Here is an 18,518-nt window from a genome sequence, read left to right as displayed (position 1 = left end):
TATGATAGCCTTGTTTATGCCTTTATGCCTTTATAGGGAGTGGGTGGCGCTGTGGTCTAAACCACTGAGCCTCTTGGGCAGTTTGAATCTGCTCCCGTTGCTCTGTCCCAGCTTCTGTCAGCCTAGCACTTCCGAAGCATGCCAGTGCAAGTAGATAAACAGGTACCGCTGTGGCGGGAAGGTAAATGGCATTTCTGTGCTCTCTGGCACTCGTCACAGTGTCCTTTTGCCCCAGAAGCAGTTTAGTCCTGCTGGCCACATGACCCGGAAAGCTGTCTGCGGACAAACGCCGGCTCCCTCAGCCTGAAAGCAAGATGAGCACTGCTCTCCATAGTCACCTTGGGCTGGACTTCACCATCCAGTGTTCCTTTACCTTTCTTTCTTTGTGAAAGTGAGGAGTGAGATTGTAAGTGATAAAGACTCTGGATTATGTTGCTACTTTCATTGCAAATAAATATGCTCTAACACCACAGGGAAATTTGTAATCCTTGCAGTGTCTTCCAGTTTGCCCAATAGATCCAGTGGTACCTCGGTTTACAAACACAATTGGTTCCGGAACTCTGTACTTAACCTGAAGTGAAATTTCCCATTGAAAGTATTGGAAAGTGGATTAATCCGTTCCAGACGGTCCGTGGAGTACTTAAACCGAAGCGTACTTAACCTGAAGCGAACTTTCCCATTGAAAGTAATGGAAAGTGGATTAATCTGTTCCAGACGGGTCCGCGGAGTACTCAACCTGAAGCGTACTCAACCTAAGGTATGAGTGTGATTGGTTCCGGAAGTCCGTACTTAAGCTGAAGCGTACTTATCCTGAAGCGAACTTTCCTATGGAAAGTGGATTAATCTGTTCCAGACGGGTCTCTCTTCCAGTACTTAAACTGAAAATACTCAAACCGAGGCGTACTTAAACCGATGTATGACTGTACTCTGAACGCTGCCAATACAGTAGTCAAGTAATGAGTCCTTTTGAATGCCATTGCAGAGATTGGTACTCCCAAACATTTAAAACGGGGAGCTGTGGAATCATTTGGACAGGAGTCTTACCATATCTTCTGGCATATAAGACGACCCCCAACTTTTCCAGTTAAAATATAGAGTTTGGGATATACTTGCCGTATAAAAAAATATGACCCGGCGTATAAGATGATCCCCGACTCTTGAGAAGATTTTCCTGGGTTAAAAAGTAGTCTTATACGCAGGAATATACAGTATATGTTGCAGAGAGTTCATGATACACCTCTAACCAAAATTCTTGTTCAGGCAGGCACTCCCACAATAAATGGAAGAATGTACCTTGCACCCTACAGGCTCTCCAACCACATGATGTCATCTGTGAACTTATAGGTGAAAGCTGAACTGGTTTACGATGCCACCTGTGGGAGATTTTTTTGATGAACAGTTCCCATATAAAGGGAGACACAGATTGGTATGACATAAGATTTCCATAGTTTCTTCCACTTATTTCTGGTGTACAGTGGTACCTCGGTTTATGAACACAATTGGTTCCGGAAGTCTGTTCATAAACTGAAGCGTTCATAAACTGAAGCGAACTTTCCCATTGACAGTAATGGAAAGTGGATTAATCCGTTCCAGACGGGTCCGCGGAGTACTCAACCTGAAGCGTACTTAACCTGAAGCATGGGTGTAAATGGTTCCGGAAGTCTGTTCATAAACTGAAGCGTTCATAAACTGAAGCGAACTTTCCCATTGAAAGTAATGGAAAGTGGATTAATCCGTTCCAGACGGGTCCGCGGAGTACTCAACCTGAAGCGTACTTAACCTGAAGCATGGGTGTAAATGGTTCCGGAAGTCTGTTCATAAACTGAAGCGTTCATAAACTGAAGCGAACTTTCCCATTGAAAGTAATGGAAAGTGAATTAATCCGTTCCAGATGGGTCCACGGCGTTCGTAAACCAAAAATTCGTAAACCGAGGTGTTCATAAACCGAGGTTCCACTGTAATTGTACCCATATCTGTGTTGCAAAGCAACTTAATTCCTTTTAAGAATGCAGTGGACAGATCCAGAATGCTTATAGTAGTGAATAGGTATCCTGTGGCTTAACTGTTCTACAGGATAGAGTTGGAAGCTTCTGGGAAGGTGGTGGGCTTGCTTTTCTTTGATAGTCTGGGGCTCTTCTGTGCAAGAAGCTTGAAACCAAAACTGAAACAGATGCAAGGAATAGCAAAAATCATTGAAGGGATGATTTCAGTTCAGAGGTACTATTTCTGGCTTGGTATGTTTCTCTTGGGGATCACGGTACAGTTCTTTCCCCAAAGTGTTCAGCCTCAGAAAGCATGTAGAAGGCTGCTTGTTCATTTTAAAAGAAAAACCTCTGCAGAATTAAAAATCTGAAAAACATTGTATTTCTGAAATACACTCCCTTACCATGTGCATTCTGAAGGACTCGACTCCCATCTGCTAATGGTCAATTGAAGCATCTCACTGTTAGGAGGAGCACAACTAAAGAGAATTTGGCCTGTTTCTCTGTGTTAAGTTAAGCAGATCTTTGGAAACGGACAGGATTATCCTCCACATAAATTAGTCTCCCTACATGGTTATGGTATTAAAGAGACTTTCTGCCCCTGAGTTAAGGCCCGGTCCCAAGGATTGGTGGGATGGGATTGTAGTGTATTAACACACTCTTTCTGTCTCTTTGTACATAGTCTGATTTCTTTTCTTAAAAATTATTTCATCCTTGGAATAGAACGGCCATATTGTTCTGGTGTCCGACTAGTGATCTTGTTCACTGTTTAAGTCCTCTGGATTTTGCCAGCCTTGACTGGTGCGGTTGGTCATATCTTCTTCCCCTGTGGCATGGCCTGCTGCCATTTAGTTTCCGTGCATTGCCTGCAACCTTTCAGGCTCCTTGAAAACGATTACGAGATGGTTGTCAGTACCCAAGCCATACTTTGGAATGTGGAGCGTAAGCAGATAACGGAAGGTGCTGTGGTCGCTCATGCTGCGTGTGTGTGTTCTAGTCCATTGCTTCTCGTACAGTTTGCATGCAGTAGAATTTGTTCTACAGGACTCCATGGGATGGAATTGTCTTGGTCTTGAGGAAAAGGGTCATTGAGCAATAGTGGTGTCTCGGCAGAAGGAAAACCACTCATTTCTATTTGTCATGCTGAACTAAATTCCATTCTGTACAGTATGCTGAACTAGAGTGTGCGTGTTGGGCAGTGACACGAGGCGGCCAAAAGGTAAATTTGAACTGCTACCTCAGCAAGCATCTGAAGTTGGAAGTGACCCCCCCCCCCGTTTTCTTTTTGTGCCAGAGCCAATCTTGTACAGTGGAATATTTCTTCATGTTTTCTTTTTCTTTCTTACTTTTGCTGTTTGTTGAGAGCAGGTGGGTGAAAGGAGGAAGGGGAATTCCTGTAGCTGTTACTAAGTTAAAGGTAAAAGGACCCTTGACCGTTAGGTCCAGTCGCGGACTCTCACTTTATTGGCCGAGGGAGCCGGCGTACAGCTTCCAGGTCATGTGGCCAGCATGACTAAGCCGCTTCTGGCGAACCAGAGCAGCGCACGGAAACGCCGTTTTAATGATTTTTTTTTACTAAATTAATGGACCTCAAATCTAACACTGCCACCTCTAGAAGTTTTCCCTTTAATATTCATCTGTTCCATGTGAATGCTTCACTGTCTGATACTTCATTTCAGCACTGCTCTGAATTTGGGAATAAAGCAGTCATAATGTTCCAGTGCCTGTGAACATGGGATTGGAGGAGCAACTGTAATTCTGCATTGTGATTAGGGTATTTATGCATACTTGTGCTGAGAGGACAGAATTCTGCTGCCTTGTTTAGGAGATTATATGCATGGTTCCATACAATAATTATTAAAGATTTGGAAACTAGAAGGTGATAGGGCTTTTGTGATGGTTGGATGTATTCTGCACCAAACCAAACTCCATGGCCCAGTTTGGACCTCACAGAAGACCAGAGTTAATGATTTACCATGAAGATGCAGATTGCTACCGCTTTGTTCTACTCGTAGTGTGAATGTAAACAACAAATCACAACCACTGGCATGTCCAAACTGGGGCTATTTGTTTGTTTTGCTCCAAAATTGGTAAGCCAAGGACAAACCTTTGCTTCACACTGTGTGGTGTGGAGCAAAACAAACCATGATTTTTTTGTTGGGATGTAACACTAAGTGTGGAATTGTGGTTTGTTGTTCCTGCTTTTACAAGGGAAGGAGTGAAGTACCATAGTACACATTCACAGCAAGTGATTTACCATGAAATACGAACACAGCCTGAGTAGAAAATTCTGTAAAACCCATAGAACCAGGTACTGAACCATAGCTGTCAACCCTCCCATTTTTTTTGCGGGAAACTCCCTTATTTCAATCTGTTTCCCGCTGCTATCCCGGATCGTTAGATATCCGTAATTTCCCCGGATTTCAACGGAAACAGCTCCTCTCCCTCCCTGCTGGCCAGGGAGGCTCCATTCGGCGCCCCCCTGCGAGCGAGCAGCCAGCCGCTGCCCGGTAAAATGCCTCGCTCGGTGGCTGGCTGCTTGCTCACTTGCCGAGTGCTGCTGGAAATCGCCTCTGCACATGCCCGGGCATGCGCAGAACTGATTTCCGGTGCCGCTCTGCCCATGTCTGGGCACCGGAAATCGCTTCTGTGCATGTCCAGACATGCGCAGAACCGATTTCCGGTGCCGTGCCGCTGAGTGAGGCTGCTGATCCCTTATTTTCCAATCCGTAAGTTGACAGCTGTGTACTGAACACAGGTTTTGTTACGTTTCCTAGTTTGTGCTTGCATGCCTGGATCAGCAATTCATGCCGGGCAATTCTTGCTTTCTCCCTCTCTAGCTACGAAACCTTTGATTCATTCCCCGTGTCTGCTGTCATGGGATTGTTGTCTACCACATGATAGTATATGTTTTCATTCCACAGTGTGAAGTGACAAAGACAGGATGTTTGTGTTACTGTGTTTCCTGAAGTGGGACTATTGTCCTTTGTTCTTTCTCTTTGCTGCCTGATGCCAGAGAGAGAGGGAGCCATGTTGCAGTGCTCCATGTGTGTTTATATGTAAATAAACGTAGATTAGCCAAATGCTGAGTTGCTGAGGTTGTTATGCAACTGCGCAAACTCTGCAGATCCGTAAGTGTGCTGATGTCAGTTGGCATCAGTAGCTGTGATGTTTGGGCTGGAGAAAGATTTTGAAGCTCCCGAACGATCGACCAGGCGGGAGGGAAGGAACATGCCAGTCGGGCATGTGTCTCTGCCAGGGTCCTACTTGTGAGTAAGAGGTCCTAACAGCCTTCCCCTACTTAGCGATTAAAAAATGTGCATAGCTTATAAAAAGTTTGGGAAACACTGTCCTAATGGCTTTATTTCCTTGTCTTTATAAGCTGTTTATATCTCTTTAGCAACCTCTTTATTTCCCTTCCCCTGACTCTGGGGAAGTAAGTACAAATTATATGAAGTGAAGGAATTGCATTATTTCCATATAACCCTCCGAGGTCCTGCTGCTATTGCATCCCTTTCCCCTCTGGATTGGCAACTGGGAGCTGCTTGGAGCTGGGTTTGGATTGGGGAATCAGCACATCGAGGTCTCAAACATCAGCTCTGAATTGCACAGAACTTTTTACTAGGGTGGACCCTATTAACCTTGCTGTATAAGTAGCAGGAACAGCAGCATCACTCACTGTTGTTATTACTATGAACAAAACGAACACATTATGATGAGAGCACCTTATTAGAGCAAAAGTTGATTTGCGAGTTGTGTGTGTGTTTGCACCGTCACCCAAGCCCCTTTCTTGTTGGTGATTAAAGATGAATGCCTAATCTTTTCCTGTCAGTAACTATTGCCTATCCTGCCTCTCCATGCATTGACATTAAATCTGTTGGCTGTCGGTTCTCTGTGTGTAGCCATGGGAACTCTGATGTCACTAACGAGAGCTTGTGACTTTCCTTCCATGCAGGAAAGATGACTAGTGAAGGCAGCAGGCGGCAGGTTGGCGGGATGTTAATTATTGTAAATGGTAGAAACGGAGTAAAAAAAACCCATCTGGTGGTTCCAAGGTGGGATTCTTGATTAGTTTTATCTCTTCCCCCCACCTCACACCCGCCTTTTATATTATAAATGCTAATTTTTCCTGCGGAGGAAGAAATGCTGGGGGTGCACTCTCTTCGTGGGGAGGGGAAAGGGAGCTTAATGGTTAATGTCTAGTAAGCACTTTGGGAGATTAAAAGGGCTGTTTATTCTTGCAGTTCCAGCAGAGGAATTTGTTGAAACGTGGCAGTGCTCCTGTCACTCAAAAGCAACTGCCTTTGGGGAAAACTTCTGATTGACAAACGGAGGTGCTGAGCTGGGTTTAGGAGAACAAAATGCTGTTCTGGGGGAGAATCTGCCAGAAAAACATCTTTCTTAGGAAACTTTGAAATTATTTCTCTTGCCGATTTTCAATACAAAAAACTCACTCCTGGTGGAGACTGGAGCCTTGCCTATGTCTTACAGAGACAGGTTGAAGTTGAAACCAATGCTTAATTTAACCCTTTGCAAAATAATTGTTCAGTTCTTTCATTCTATATTTCTCACACAACATATATTTCGTGGCTAGGCCACCTAGTACTGAATAAAATAAAAAATCGTGCTCTGTGGCGGGAAGCATAATGTGTGACATATTGTGGAATTTCATTCATTTCCGTGGTAGTTTTGCCCTTTTGAGGGCCAAACGACACATTACACTGAACAAATTATGTGCAGCAATCTCTCCTTTTTTTTACTTTGATTAATTACAGGTACAAATAGGGTGATCCTTACTGGGAATGCCACATGCAGAGAGGAGTAGTTTATCTGTTCTCCCCAGCATTGTCAGAACCGAAACTGAACATGAACACCCACCCCTCATGCAACTACAATGTTTGGTGTGTGTGTGTGGGGGGGGACTCTTTCCTGTTGCGGCAGTGAGAAGTTACTTCCTAAGTGTTCTAACTGTGGGGAAGGGCAAGAGATGTTAGTTCCGATTGTGCTGTGGAGGGAAGAGAGAAGTCTTCCCACACCCACACAACATATGCCCCATTTCCAAGTTAAGGATTGCCTCCTGTGCGCATGCAATTAATAAAAATAAAAGGGGAAAGGAACCTACACGCTACACATTATGTGTAGTTTTGCCCCTAGAGCCGTTGATTTGTAGGGCAGGTGGGGTGGGGTAAGAAAATAAACATCCAAAAGCAACCTTCAAATACAAACAAATTTGGTTCAGTTTCCACAGTCTCTTCCAGCTCGTTGCCCACAGAATTTCAAGTAGTAGTACATTGGTTTTGTTTGGCTGTAAGAACGTAACCAAGTTTCAAGTTGTGGGCTCACTCTTTTTGCTGTTTCATGAGCTCAGAAATATAGTCTTTGCATTCAAAACATACATACACGGTGTCTGGAATTCAGTTAACTTTCACTCAGAGCAGACTCACGGAAATTAACAGACCTAAGTTGGTCATGGCCATTAATTTCAATGGGACTACTCTGGGTAAAGCTCAATCACCTATAAGTGCTACCGTAGTTTATCAAGGGAAAACTTCTCATTTAATAACCTACTTTACTGAATGACGTATCTGTTTATGTGATATAAATTGTTCACCTGTGATGTCTTAGCTACAACCAGTTGGCTAATGTAGTTGTGCCAGGCAGCTCAGATTTGGTCTATAGCTGAGGGTCCTTTTAAAGTTGCCCAGATAGTATCATACAGATAATACATCATTGTTAATAATTGCTTGTAAAGCACCTAATGCTTACTAAGTGCTGTGCAGACATTAAAAACCAAGGTGGTTTGATTTATGAACGATCAGTAAGGAATATGGGTTGCTTTAGTGCAGCATTATGGGTAGTATTATGAAATATAGCTAGAAATCCTAGTACTGTAAATGGATGATCTATAGTTAGAGATTCTAGTAATTATGGTGGTTCCGGGACAGTATTATAGTCAGGAAATTCCTTTGGGCCATAGGCAAATGCTATGCTTCATGCTAGGAAATCATCATCATCATCATCATCATCATCATCATCATCATCATCATCATCACTTTACTACTACTGCCACCATTTGCAGTAGGGAGTTGCCAGCACTTCTTTATTCCAGTGGTTTGATGTGACGCCACACAGAGAGTATTGGCAGAGAAGTAATGGCCTTTCTGACTGCCATGGATGGGCTTAGCTGCTCTGATGTCACCCTCAGTGCTTAGAAGGATTGTTAGAAATGCTAGTCTGAATTCTGAGGATCCAAACATTATTGAAATTAAATCCTTTCATATGGCACTACTTCAGTGGGTTTTGAATGAGCTCTTTGTAGAAAAAGTGGGATATAAATGTAGTCATAAATTAAATGAATCATTGATTCTGTGATCTCATGGCATTTTACTAGAAAAGCATGATTCTGCTTACTTCCTATGGCAGGATAGTTAGCATAATGCAAAGAGTTGTGTCAAATGCTGTAACCTGTGTAAATGTGTGTCAGGAGATTATGCAAAACTTGCTAAATCCTCAGGAATATCGCACCTCGGCCTGCCTGAGACACAGTAACCCCACCTTATGTGTGATGAGATTTCTGACTGTTTGTAGAGGAGATGTCCTCCTCCTCCACGCCAAAAAGCAAACCCTTAAAAGAGATGTTTCTTCTTGTTTCTGGGTCTCTCTTGCCTCCTTGCTAGGAGGGGAGGGAATTCCTTACAACAGGGGAAAAGACCGATCATGGACTTAGGAGACTCAGTACCTTGGGGAGTTGGGCAGCAAAAACCAACCACCCCGTGGTTTCTAGGGTGATAATTGTGATCTTTTCAAATATTGGGATGGTTCTATTTCTCTCTCTCTCTCTCTGCCTTGCATAAACATAAAAAACCCTTGATTTTGATTTTTTACATCCACTTGAGACAGATAGAGCATTTCTAAGGAGCAGAAAATGAGTGAAGGTAAGAAATCAATAGTCTAGGAGGTCTGGCTTCAGGCCTTTTTTGTGACACTTTGGAGGCCTGGTGGGCAAATCTTTCCTACTCTTGGAATTAAACCTGTCCCCAGCTCCATTATCTCTTCGCTTCAGGCAGGAGGGGAAATGACTGGATTAAGGCTGGCATTAATCCAAACTACTTTTCAACCAGCTTCCTTTTTAATCCCACTGTTGTTGATTTTACTTGATACTTTCCACCTTTTTTAAAGTCGTCTCCATCCTTCTGCTCGCAGCGTCTCACACCACATCCACTTTTGGGTTTGGCTGCTTGATTCTTCCACTGCAATAAGGCAGCAGCTGTCCCCTTGCATGATGCACAAATGTGTTAAAGTCCTGAAAGGGGGCAGACAAAATTGGACACAGCCCTGGCCAGAAGCCTCCGAGCCACGATTCAGTAGGGCACCCGAGAGCTGGGAGGTTCTCTGTGGTGGCCTTTAGAAAAGCCTCCCCTGGATTGCTGGTTGATTCATGCTGGAGTCTATTAATAGCTTTGCTCCACCTGCTAAGGTGCGAAAGTCCAAGGCAGCAGGCCATTGGCTGCTACTCCACTTCAGTCCAGAGGGTGCTGCCGGTGGTGACCTTCCAGCTGTCCCTGGGCAACTCTTCGAACACAGCAGAGCTGGGCTTAAAAGGAGGAGAGCAGAAGAACAATTGGGAGGAGAGGCTGGCAAGTAACAAGAGATCAGTGTAACTAAACACAGCAACTAAATCAGGACGTGCAGGCTCTGTGTTTCCAGATTTTGCAGATGTTAAACATTTGTGGGATACATATTGGACTGCTTTTTATACATGTGGCTCGCCGTTAAGCCTGTTAAATAGAAAACTAGGAGGCTGGGTTTGAAACGATAGGAGAACTTCGAGTGGAATACCAAAGGTCAGTATCTGAATCGCTCATCCAAAGGTCACTGCATTTCAGGCTGTTTTGTCTTCGAAACAGACAGATGGCCCTTGCTCTCTTCCTGCGCTGCGTGGCTGTTTACAGATGGCTATGCTCTTTCCATCGGTGGAGTGGAAGGCTTACCCTCATGATGTTTGGACAAGAGTTTCCTCTTTGCTGTTGTGTCAAACACCCGCGGCCAGTTGGCTTGAGCACCACTTCTGTTGCATGTTAGAGTTGTTTTTCCGGGATGCACTTGATGCCCTTGAAAAGTGGCTTCAGGAGGCCACATGTTGGGATTTTGGTGGCAACCATGGTGTCTGGTAGAGCTGTCTTTGCTGTAAAGGGACAGGCAGATGCATCCTTTTTTGAACCTGCTGTGTTCAGGGGGGCAGTGGTGATGAGCGGTGCGTGTAAAAATCCCTCCTCATACCCGCGGCATTGATGGGGGTGCATCCCAGTGGGCTGGGCACCACTTTCCAAAGAGCCACTCTGCTTCTGAATGCTTTAAAAACAAGGTTTCTGCTTCAGGAGGGTGCGCAAGAGCCTTTTTCTTCTGTTTGATGGAACTGAATGTTTCTGGTAGTTGGTGGCAACCATATCGGTGGACCATGAGTACTGCTGTTCTGGAAATGGGTTGTTAACATATAATGATGCTGTAGAGGCTGAGTGTGTTTATAGAAAGATCTGTTACACAATACAACAAAAAGGGTCCTAGGATTTGGAGGAGTGTGTATCCCACGACTTATCGGCCGTCTCTCACTTGTGAACTCCAGCTGAAAGAATAAGTCACTTTTTGTTTGTTTCTACCAACACTTTTGTAAGCAGAAGAAAAATGGTCTTGAATTGTCGGGTGCAAGTCTAAACATGCCTGGATCAGGTATTGGAAGCTTTGTCAGATGCTTAGCTCTGACTTGCACCTGAATATTGACTGTGGCTGTGCATCTTTGAAAGTTTCAGGTGTTTATTCACAGTTCACTTTTAAGGGGAGTAGCAGAATACCGGTAATTGTGATGTAGAACCCTGGGGCCAAATGAAATGTGACCCGTTGAATGTGCCTTTGCATTTAACTGGAGGTTTTCATAGAATTGCAGAATTGGAAGGGACCACAATGCAAATTATAACAGCTACTCTAAACTGAAGTTGTCCAGACTGCAACAAGCGCAGAGGGAGATTTTAATCCATTTTCGCTGCGGAAAGTCCCTCCTTCCGATGCTGGCAATTGTACAGTATTGTGAAGAAATCCCCACTGCTGCCAATGTGGGATATTTCCTTCTCCCAATGCAAGTGTCAGCTTCAGATGTGTCTTGAGTGCTAAATATGCCACTGGTCTTAAAAAGAAACACCACCCCAAACCATTACCATATATCTTATAAGATACAAAGCTTCCTTGCCCTGTACTGCAAATTGGTTATATAAAAGTAGGTGGCCGTGTTTGCTCTTTTTAAGGGAAAAAGTAAATCTGGGAAATAATCAAATGGGAAGTTTTGCCTCTGTGTGGTTTGTTGAGGCTGTTTCTTGACAGCAGGACATCTTGTAGGTGTTTAGGACAGGGGTTCCCAACAAAATTTTCTCGAGCCGCTATTGTGACAAGGACCCCCATTAATTCCTAATCCTAAAATTAAAAAGTGAGAGCCAAATTAAGAGTCTTTTTATATTTATACGTTTTTTACAGTTGCTTGAACATCAAATGCATTATCTTCCTCTTCATCTGTAGGCCTTTGTCGTTTTAACGAACCACTTTTTAACCAACGGTCCATTTTTAACTATGCGAACTGTAGCTTCCGCGAAAAACAACGCTTTGTTTACAAACACTACTGTTTTGCAAAGAGGCAGCGCGCGCCAGGGAGGAGGGAGGGGAATGGAGAAGACAGGGTACCTGCGCAGTAGCGCACAAATGAAGCTGACGCGTGCAAAGCATCTTGGGGAGGTGAGCGTTAGTAGAATGCGCGCGCTGCCTCTTTGCAAAACAGTAGTGTTTGTAAAGCGCCACCTAACGGCATACAGCAGAACTACTGCCTCTATCTAATTCTAGTTTTGCGCTAGACTCTGCTCATGCAGGAAGCGGCCGAAACAAAAAATCTGTTATCATACGAAATATATTTAATATATATTTTATTCTAATAGCATCTTGCGGACCCCTCTGGCATAGCTCGCGGACCCCTGGGGGTCCCCGGACCACCTGTTGGGAACCACTGGTTTAGGAGTTGCAGGTGAAACGTGGCTTGAATCTGTGGTCTTTCCCTGGGTGCCGGCCTTGGAACGGCTGTTCCAAACTCTGTGAGCGAAATCAGAATTGTTTCACTTTTGTTTTAGCTTTTTGTGGGTTAAAGCTGGGCAACGGGCCCCCGCTCTGGCTGTTCTTAAGTGTACAAAGAAACAGCAGTATTCTTACGGTCCTCTGCACTGTTGAACTATTAAGTATTAAAGGCTTCTTGTGGTGTGTTGGCAAGTGATTGACACTAAGCTGAAGCAGGTGCAGAGTGCGTGGCGGCTTCCTCAAAGCTATGTGGGGGTGAACAACTACGCTGGGAAAGCAAACTGCGGGCTCTCCCTGTGCCCACTGGGTGTTTAGGCCTCTGGATTGTATGGCAGCTGGCCCTTTGACTGGTACACCAAGAATGAGCTTGCGGGAGGAGGGGCTGTAGACCTACTGTACATATCTAGCCTAATAATGAAAGCTGAGCTTGAGGGTTGAAGCTGGCCTGTAACCACTATCTGCCTTATGCAGACTAAAGCCCCCCCCCCCCCGACCCAGCAAGCTACATTTGCATTTAAACACCACACATGCAAAGCGCCTATCTTGAATTTCCTTAGCTTTTTCTTCCAAAAGGCTTCTGTGAGACAGAAAAGCCCTAGAAGCCTAGAGACACCCCCCTCCCATAAAAATAGTTCTAGTTAAAAGGGAGGTAGGATTCATATAGGGGTGCAGGCAGGGAGAACGCCGCTGCTCACAAGAATCAATTTGACACAATCCAACTCTTGCCATGCCTGGAGATAAAAACAAGTGCACTCCCTTGGATAAGTGGCATAGCACCTGAACGCGTGCAAAGTTTATTTCCCTACCCTTTTATAGGTCCAGGCCAACTTCAGCTGTGGCAATTTCTTTCATCAAAGGCATGGACCACTGAGGGGTCCATAAATAAAGGTTTTTCTGTGGGAATGAATGCTGTCTTTGGGAGGCGGCTTGAGTTTGTGGGATCTTCCAGGTTGTGGGACTACATTCTTCCCAGAGGGAATTTGCTAATACCTTGTTCGCTCTTTTTCTTTTTCTTTTAAACGCAGAACAGTGCTTCTGGTACACACCCAAGGATTCGCCATGCATCCCCACCTGTTGAGAGATGTTCCGGAACCCCAAGACTGCCCAATTTCCGTCCTGATGATGCGTCAGTGATGATGCGAAGCTCTTGGTTTTTCTGCCTCAGAAAGGAACTCTGAATGGATTTGCCATGGTGACATGAAAAAAGACCAGGAGGGATAACAGACTTCCACAGGGGCAATTGTGTGCGCACACACTCACTCACACACACACACACACCCCACACACTCTGCCTCTTAGGGAAATTATCCTTTCCTGCATCAAGATCTGGAGGGAGGGAGGGGGGCTGGGTGGGAAAGGAACCTGAACACTCTCTAGCAAAGCAAGGATGACTTTGGTAAGGATTCGGAGGAGCTTCCGGCAGGTGTCTCCTCAGGTGGTGCTGTTCTTGCTGTTTGCCTTCTGCCTGCTCAGCGTTTTTGTCTCGGCCTATTATTTATATGGGTGGAAGAGGGGGCTGGAGCCCTCCGGGGACATCCCAAGCCCGGACTGTGATGAACCGAAGGTCGCCCCTTCTCGCCTGCTTCCGCTGAAGCCCATCAAAGTGGTGGATTCTTCTCGCACAGACCCTTTGGTCCTTGTGTTTGTGGAAAGTCTCTACTCCCAGTTGGGCCAGGAGATAGTGGCCATCTTGGAGTCCAGTCGCTTCAAATACCTGACGGAGATTGCTCCAGGGAAGGGGGACATGCCCACACTGACAGACAAGGACCGAGGGCGCTTTGCACTGATCATCTATGAGAACATCCTGAAGTATGTGAACCTGGACGCCTGGAACCGCGAGCTCTTGGACAAGTACTGTGTTGAGTACGGTGTAGGAATCATTGGCTTCTTCAAGGTATTGGCTTTGGTTTGGGCAAAGCTTTTGTGGGAGCAGGTGGGGAAGAATCAGGCCAGCTCTGGTGATGGGGTGTGAATTTCTTGCAGGAATTTTTTTTCCAGTGCTTAATTTTTCTGTGGGGGAAAAAATCAGTTTCATATACTGTCCTTGAATGGATGCCAATGGCAAGTACAGTATTAGGCAGATGTGGGCAGTTTCAAAGAATGTAGCTGTGTTTATTTAATACAAGTAAAATAAACATACTGAATTAAATCACATTTTCCAATGCAAGCTTAAAAAACACGGGTTTTTTGGGGGGGTGGGGGTGGGGGGTAAAGTGTTTTATTATTGTTTCTTTTTATAATGTATATAAAACGGGGGGAAATTGCAGATGAAAATTAAAAGATGAAAATCAACTATAGGCAACCCCCATGTACTCGTGTTCAATATGTGTACAATCATGCGTGCACATGCTGCGCCAAACCCAGAAGTGACCCGAAATGTCACAAAAACGTTTAATAAAGGGGTGGATTGGGGCAGGGTGGGATGGAATAGGTTGTTCGCAGGCTTTTTCAATGGTGTTTCAGAGAAATGCAATTTCACTAAGTGTTGCACTGTAGTTACAATTACATGAGCTGAATTTTTTTGATGCTAATTTTCATAGGAATCTTATTTATTTTTTAAAAAATATGTGTCTGCTGCTGTATCATAAAAAAAATCAAAGCAGTTTACAGCAATAAAAGCATCAAAACATCTCCCCCAGACCAACATTACTGACCAGCTCATTTTCATGGGGACAAGGTTAGTCCAACTATGGAGCGCAGATCAATGAACACATGGCCTAGCCTTACAGCAGAGTTAGGATCATCTGTGTTAAAACCCCTTACAAATTGAAAATCAACAGAAAAGTCACAAGGGTGGCCTAGCATCTCTCCCCCCCCTCCCCAAATATTGTACTAGTTATGCCCTCAGATTTTGCTGCTCCAATGCCACCTTATTTTGTTCCAGTGTAAATCCAGTCTGTTTTAAAGAGGATGGATGAAGAGCTTCAAAGAGTGACATAAACCTTGGGCTCAGGTCCAAGACCTAAGGGGGAAGGCCAGAAGCTTGCATCATTATGTTACAGTGGAACCTCGGTTTATGAACACCTCGGTTTATGAATTTTCGGTTTATGAACGCCGCGGACCCATCTGGAACGGATTAATTCATTTTCCATTACTTTCAATGGGAAAGTTTGCTTCAGTTTATGAACGCTTCAGTTTATGAACAGACTTCTGGAACCAATTACACCCATGCTTCAGTTTATGAATGCTTCAGTTTAAGTACTCCGCGGACCCGTCTGGAACGGATTAATCCACTTTCCATTACTTTCAATGGGAAAGTTTGCTTCAGTTTATGAACGCTTACTCCGCGGAGCGTCTGGAACGGATTAATTCACTTTCCATTACTTTCAATGGGAAAGTTCGCTTCAGTTTATGAACGCTTCAATTTATGAACAGACTTCCGGAACCAATTGTGTTCATAAACCGAGGTACCACTGTATAATCAAACACGTGTAACTGCGAACACTCCCGCAGTTAGTTTTCAGATTGCTGTTTTAGGCTCTTCCGTCTATGTGGTGGGGGTAATGCATGCAGGCCCCACCACCTGCATGCGCCTTATATGTATGTAATTATGCCCAAACCTTTCTATATACTCCACAGATTAAGATACCCAAACAGCTGGAGTTTGCCCACTTCCTTATTTCCTTCCTTGCTTGTTTGTGCTTTGCTGGTCGGTGGCAGCCATTTTTGGGCAGACATACAGTGGTGCCTCGCTTAACGAATGCCCTGCTTAACGAAATTTCCGCTTAACGAAAGGTTTTTTCTAGCGGAGGTTGCCTCGCTAGACGAATTCGTTTTACGAAAAATTCGTCTAGCGAATCGCGGTTTCCCATAGGAATGCATTGAAATTCAATTAATGGGCAAAAAAAAAATTCAAAAAAAAAAATTCAATGCATTCCTATGGGATTTGCTAGACGAATTTCTTGTTATAAGAAAAGACCCGCGGAACGAATTAAATTCGTCTAGCGAGGCACCACTGTATCAGAGAGCAGGAGAAATCCGATAAATCAGGGAGCAGGAGAGACTGGAGAAATCAGTTTTTCCTTTCTCTCTCTTTTGCTGGTTGGCTGCAGCCATTTCAATAAGAAACCATTGAAAAAGTGGGGCGAAATATTGGAAAAAATCCCAGATTAGAAATGTTCCCTTGGGAATCCACGTAAATCGTGAACTCGTTATGTGAATGCTCGCCAAACGAATGGTTTTCCTGCGTTCGGTAAGCAGGACCTGTGTGTACTGCTGAACCAGTCCTAAATAAAAATAATTTTAACAATGAGACAGTCCTTAGCTGGTGAGGAGGGCTGTAAAGTAGATCCTTAGTTGTGTATTTCTCAGGACAGAAGTCTGCTTTACTCTTAAAAAAAAAAGCACTTCAGTTTCCTCCCCATTTTTCCTTTGACCCAATACTGCGTACACATTGGACATTTAAAGTACTCTCCCCAAGAATATCGGGAACTGTAGTTTACTTCTCACAGAGCTGCAGTTCCCAGCACCCTTAACAAACTATAGGTCCCAAGATTTTTTGGTGGGGAAAGTTCTTAAAATGTATGGTGTGTACGCAGTCCTCCTGGTTGACTATGAGGGAACATTCTTCCACCTCACTCCTTCTGCAGTTAGTGGTACAACAGTGCTGAGAGTAAATACAGCTCTGAAGGCTTGGCTAAACAGTATGCTTCTCTGAGATTGATTACTGTTGGCTATTGCTGATGCGATAGATTGCCTAGACCAGGCATCCCCAAACTTTGGCCCTCCAGATGTTTTGGACTACAATTCCCATCTTCCCCGACCTCTGGTTCTGTTAGCTATGGATCATGGGAGTTGTAGGCCAAAACATCTGGAGGGCCGCAGTTTGGGGGTGCCTGGCCTAGACCCTTAAGTGATAGCCCACCCATATTACAATAGAACAGGTGCTTTCTGAAGGTGTCCGCATCTGCCACATGCTGGCTCATGCGTGAACAGTAGGGCCCTGGAAGAGCTTCAGCTTGCAAAATGTCAGCCTTTCTTGGACACCTTCTCACAGTCACTACTCTCTATTGAATGGCTTGATGTCTTGCCAGCGTCGAGCCTGATAAGTAAAAGGGCTGTGTATTTTAACTGATGCCAAGAGCGGATTTACAAATCTGTGCCTTTTGAGATGAGGCTGCAGCGCCTTTAGTTCTGCTGGTGACAGTAAAAAAGATAACAGTAATGTTCCTCTTGGGAACTGGTTAATGTGTGAAGAGAAGAGATTGTAACAGGGATTTGGGGGCCATCCGGGCATCCCTGCCTAGCATTATGACTTGACAAGGCCACCCCACCCCGTGTCCCTGCTTCCCCTAGTGATTCTTGGATTTGGTTTCCAAGAAGTCAAGTAGGAGGGGATGCAGGCTAAAGCAACCCATATGGCATTTGCTACAGGTCTATTGCATTTTTCCATGCTTGAATGGGCAAGCCAAGAAGGTTAAGAATCCAGGGCAGAAATGAAGTGTGTAAATGAGGCTTTATCCTGAGACCAAGAGCTGCCCTGCTGCTTTTGACAGACATTTTTTTGCACAGCAGTCTGTTTACTCTTCCAGTCTGATTTCTCTTGCTTCCTTGGCTCGAACCCACGAAAGCAGTGGCAAAGAAGAATCAGCCTCCCTTCCATCCTTGCTTCCTAACCCTCTGGCTTTCTGTCCACTTACATAGTTATATCTTTGAAAGATAATTTGATTGAGTGCTAAGTAGTATGGCTACACTGCATGTTGATCCCTTTCCAGACATACAGCTGGATTAAAGCCTGTCCTTGAAAAATCCTTAGTTCATCGCACAAAGTATATTCTGTGTGTATTTCAGTGAACTTTACTGGTGGAAAGTACAGAGACCACACAACATGCACGTTGCAAGAATAAAACAGTGACCTCTCTTTCTATTGACATAAATGAGAGAAGCAGAAGGGTCCAGAATATATGATGGGAAGAGCTCATCACATTACCAAAACATATAGCCTAAATATAAGACTACAGTACAGCCAAAATATAAGAGCCCAACTGCAAAGGCTGCTGACCTAACCATTTCTTTTCAGCTGTGTCAGAGAAGCACTCTGGTCCAGAGAGGCTCTCTAAGCCACAGAATTCAGCTTGGCTTGGTCTGTATATTAAAAGGCTGTATCTGATCTCCCTCCCTCCGCGCCCTTCCCCAAGCAGCAGCCTCTTCATTCTAGTCAGAGTTTCCTCCCTCCAATCTAATACAGTGGAACCTCTGCTGTCGAACATAATCTGGTCTCAGAAGAATGTTCGACTTCTGAAACTTTGACAACTGTAGCTCAGTGGGCGGTCGGCAAATCCCATTGAGAAAAGTGCCTCGGAAGCCGTTTGACTTTTGAGATGTGTTTGTAAACGGAAGCAACTACTTCTGGTTTTCGGCGTTCGGAAACTGAAACGTTCGGCTTCTGAGACGCTTGAAAACCAAGGTTCCACTGTAATCCTGTAGGGC

General features: G+C 44.5%; 1 protein-coding gene across 3 annotated transcripts in view; it reads left to right on the top strand.

Annotated features, from left to right (window-relative positions):
- The window catches only part of NDST1 (N-deacetylase and N-sulfotransferase 1), an 81,690-nt gene that overhangs the window by 37,003 nt on the left and 26,169 nt on the right, over positions 1–18,518 (top strand). The window contains exons 1-2 of one of the 3 annotated variants that reach the window (XM_060271635.1): positions 4,537–6,037; positions 13,115–13,983. In XM_060271635.1, the coding sequence (XP_060127618.1) occupies positions 13,477–13,983 (507 nt within the window). In that variant the 5' untranslated portion in view covers positions 4,537–6,037; positions 13,115–13,476. Of the gene's footprint in view, positions 1–4,536; positions 6,038–6,888; positions 9,827–13,114; positions 13,984–18,518 lie in introns of those variants that run through there. The other 2 variants (XM_035105670.2, XM_035105669.2) reach the window with 2 other exon arrangements.

This window comes from Zootoca vivipara, chromosome 2, assembly GCF_963506605.1.
Source record: "Zootoca vivipara chromosome 2, rZooViv1.1, whole genome shotgun sequence".
In the NCBI taxonomy this organism is placed as follows: Eukaryota; Metazoa; Chordata; class Lepidosauria; order Squamata; family Lacertidae; genus Zootoca; species Zootoca vivipara.
The sequence above is the reverse complement of the archived record's forward strand: the minus strand, read 5'-3'. Positions and strand labels throughout refer to the sequence as shown.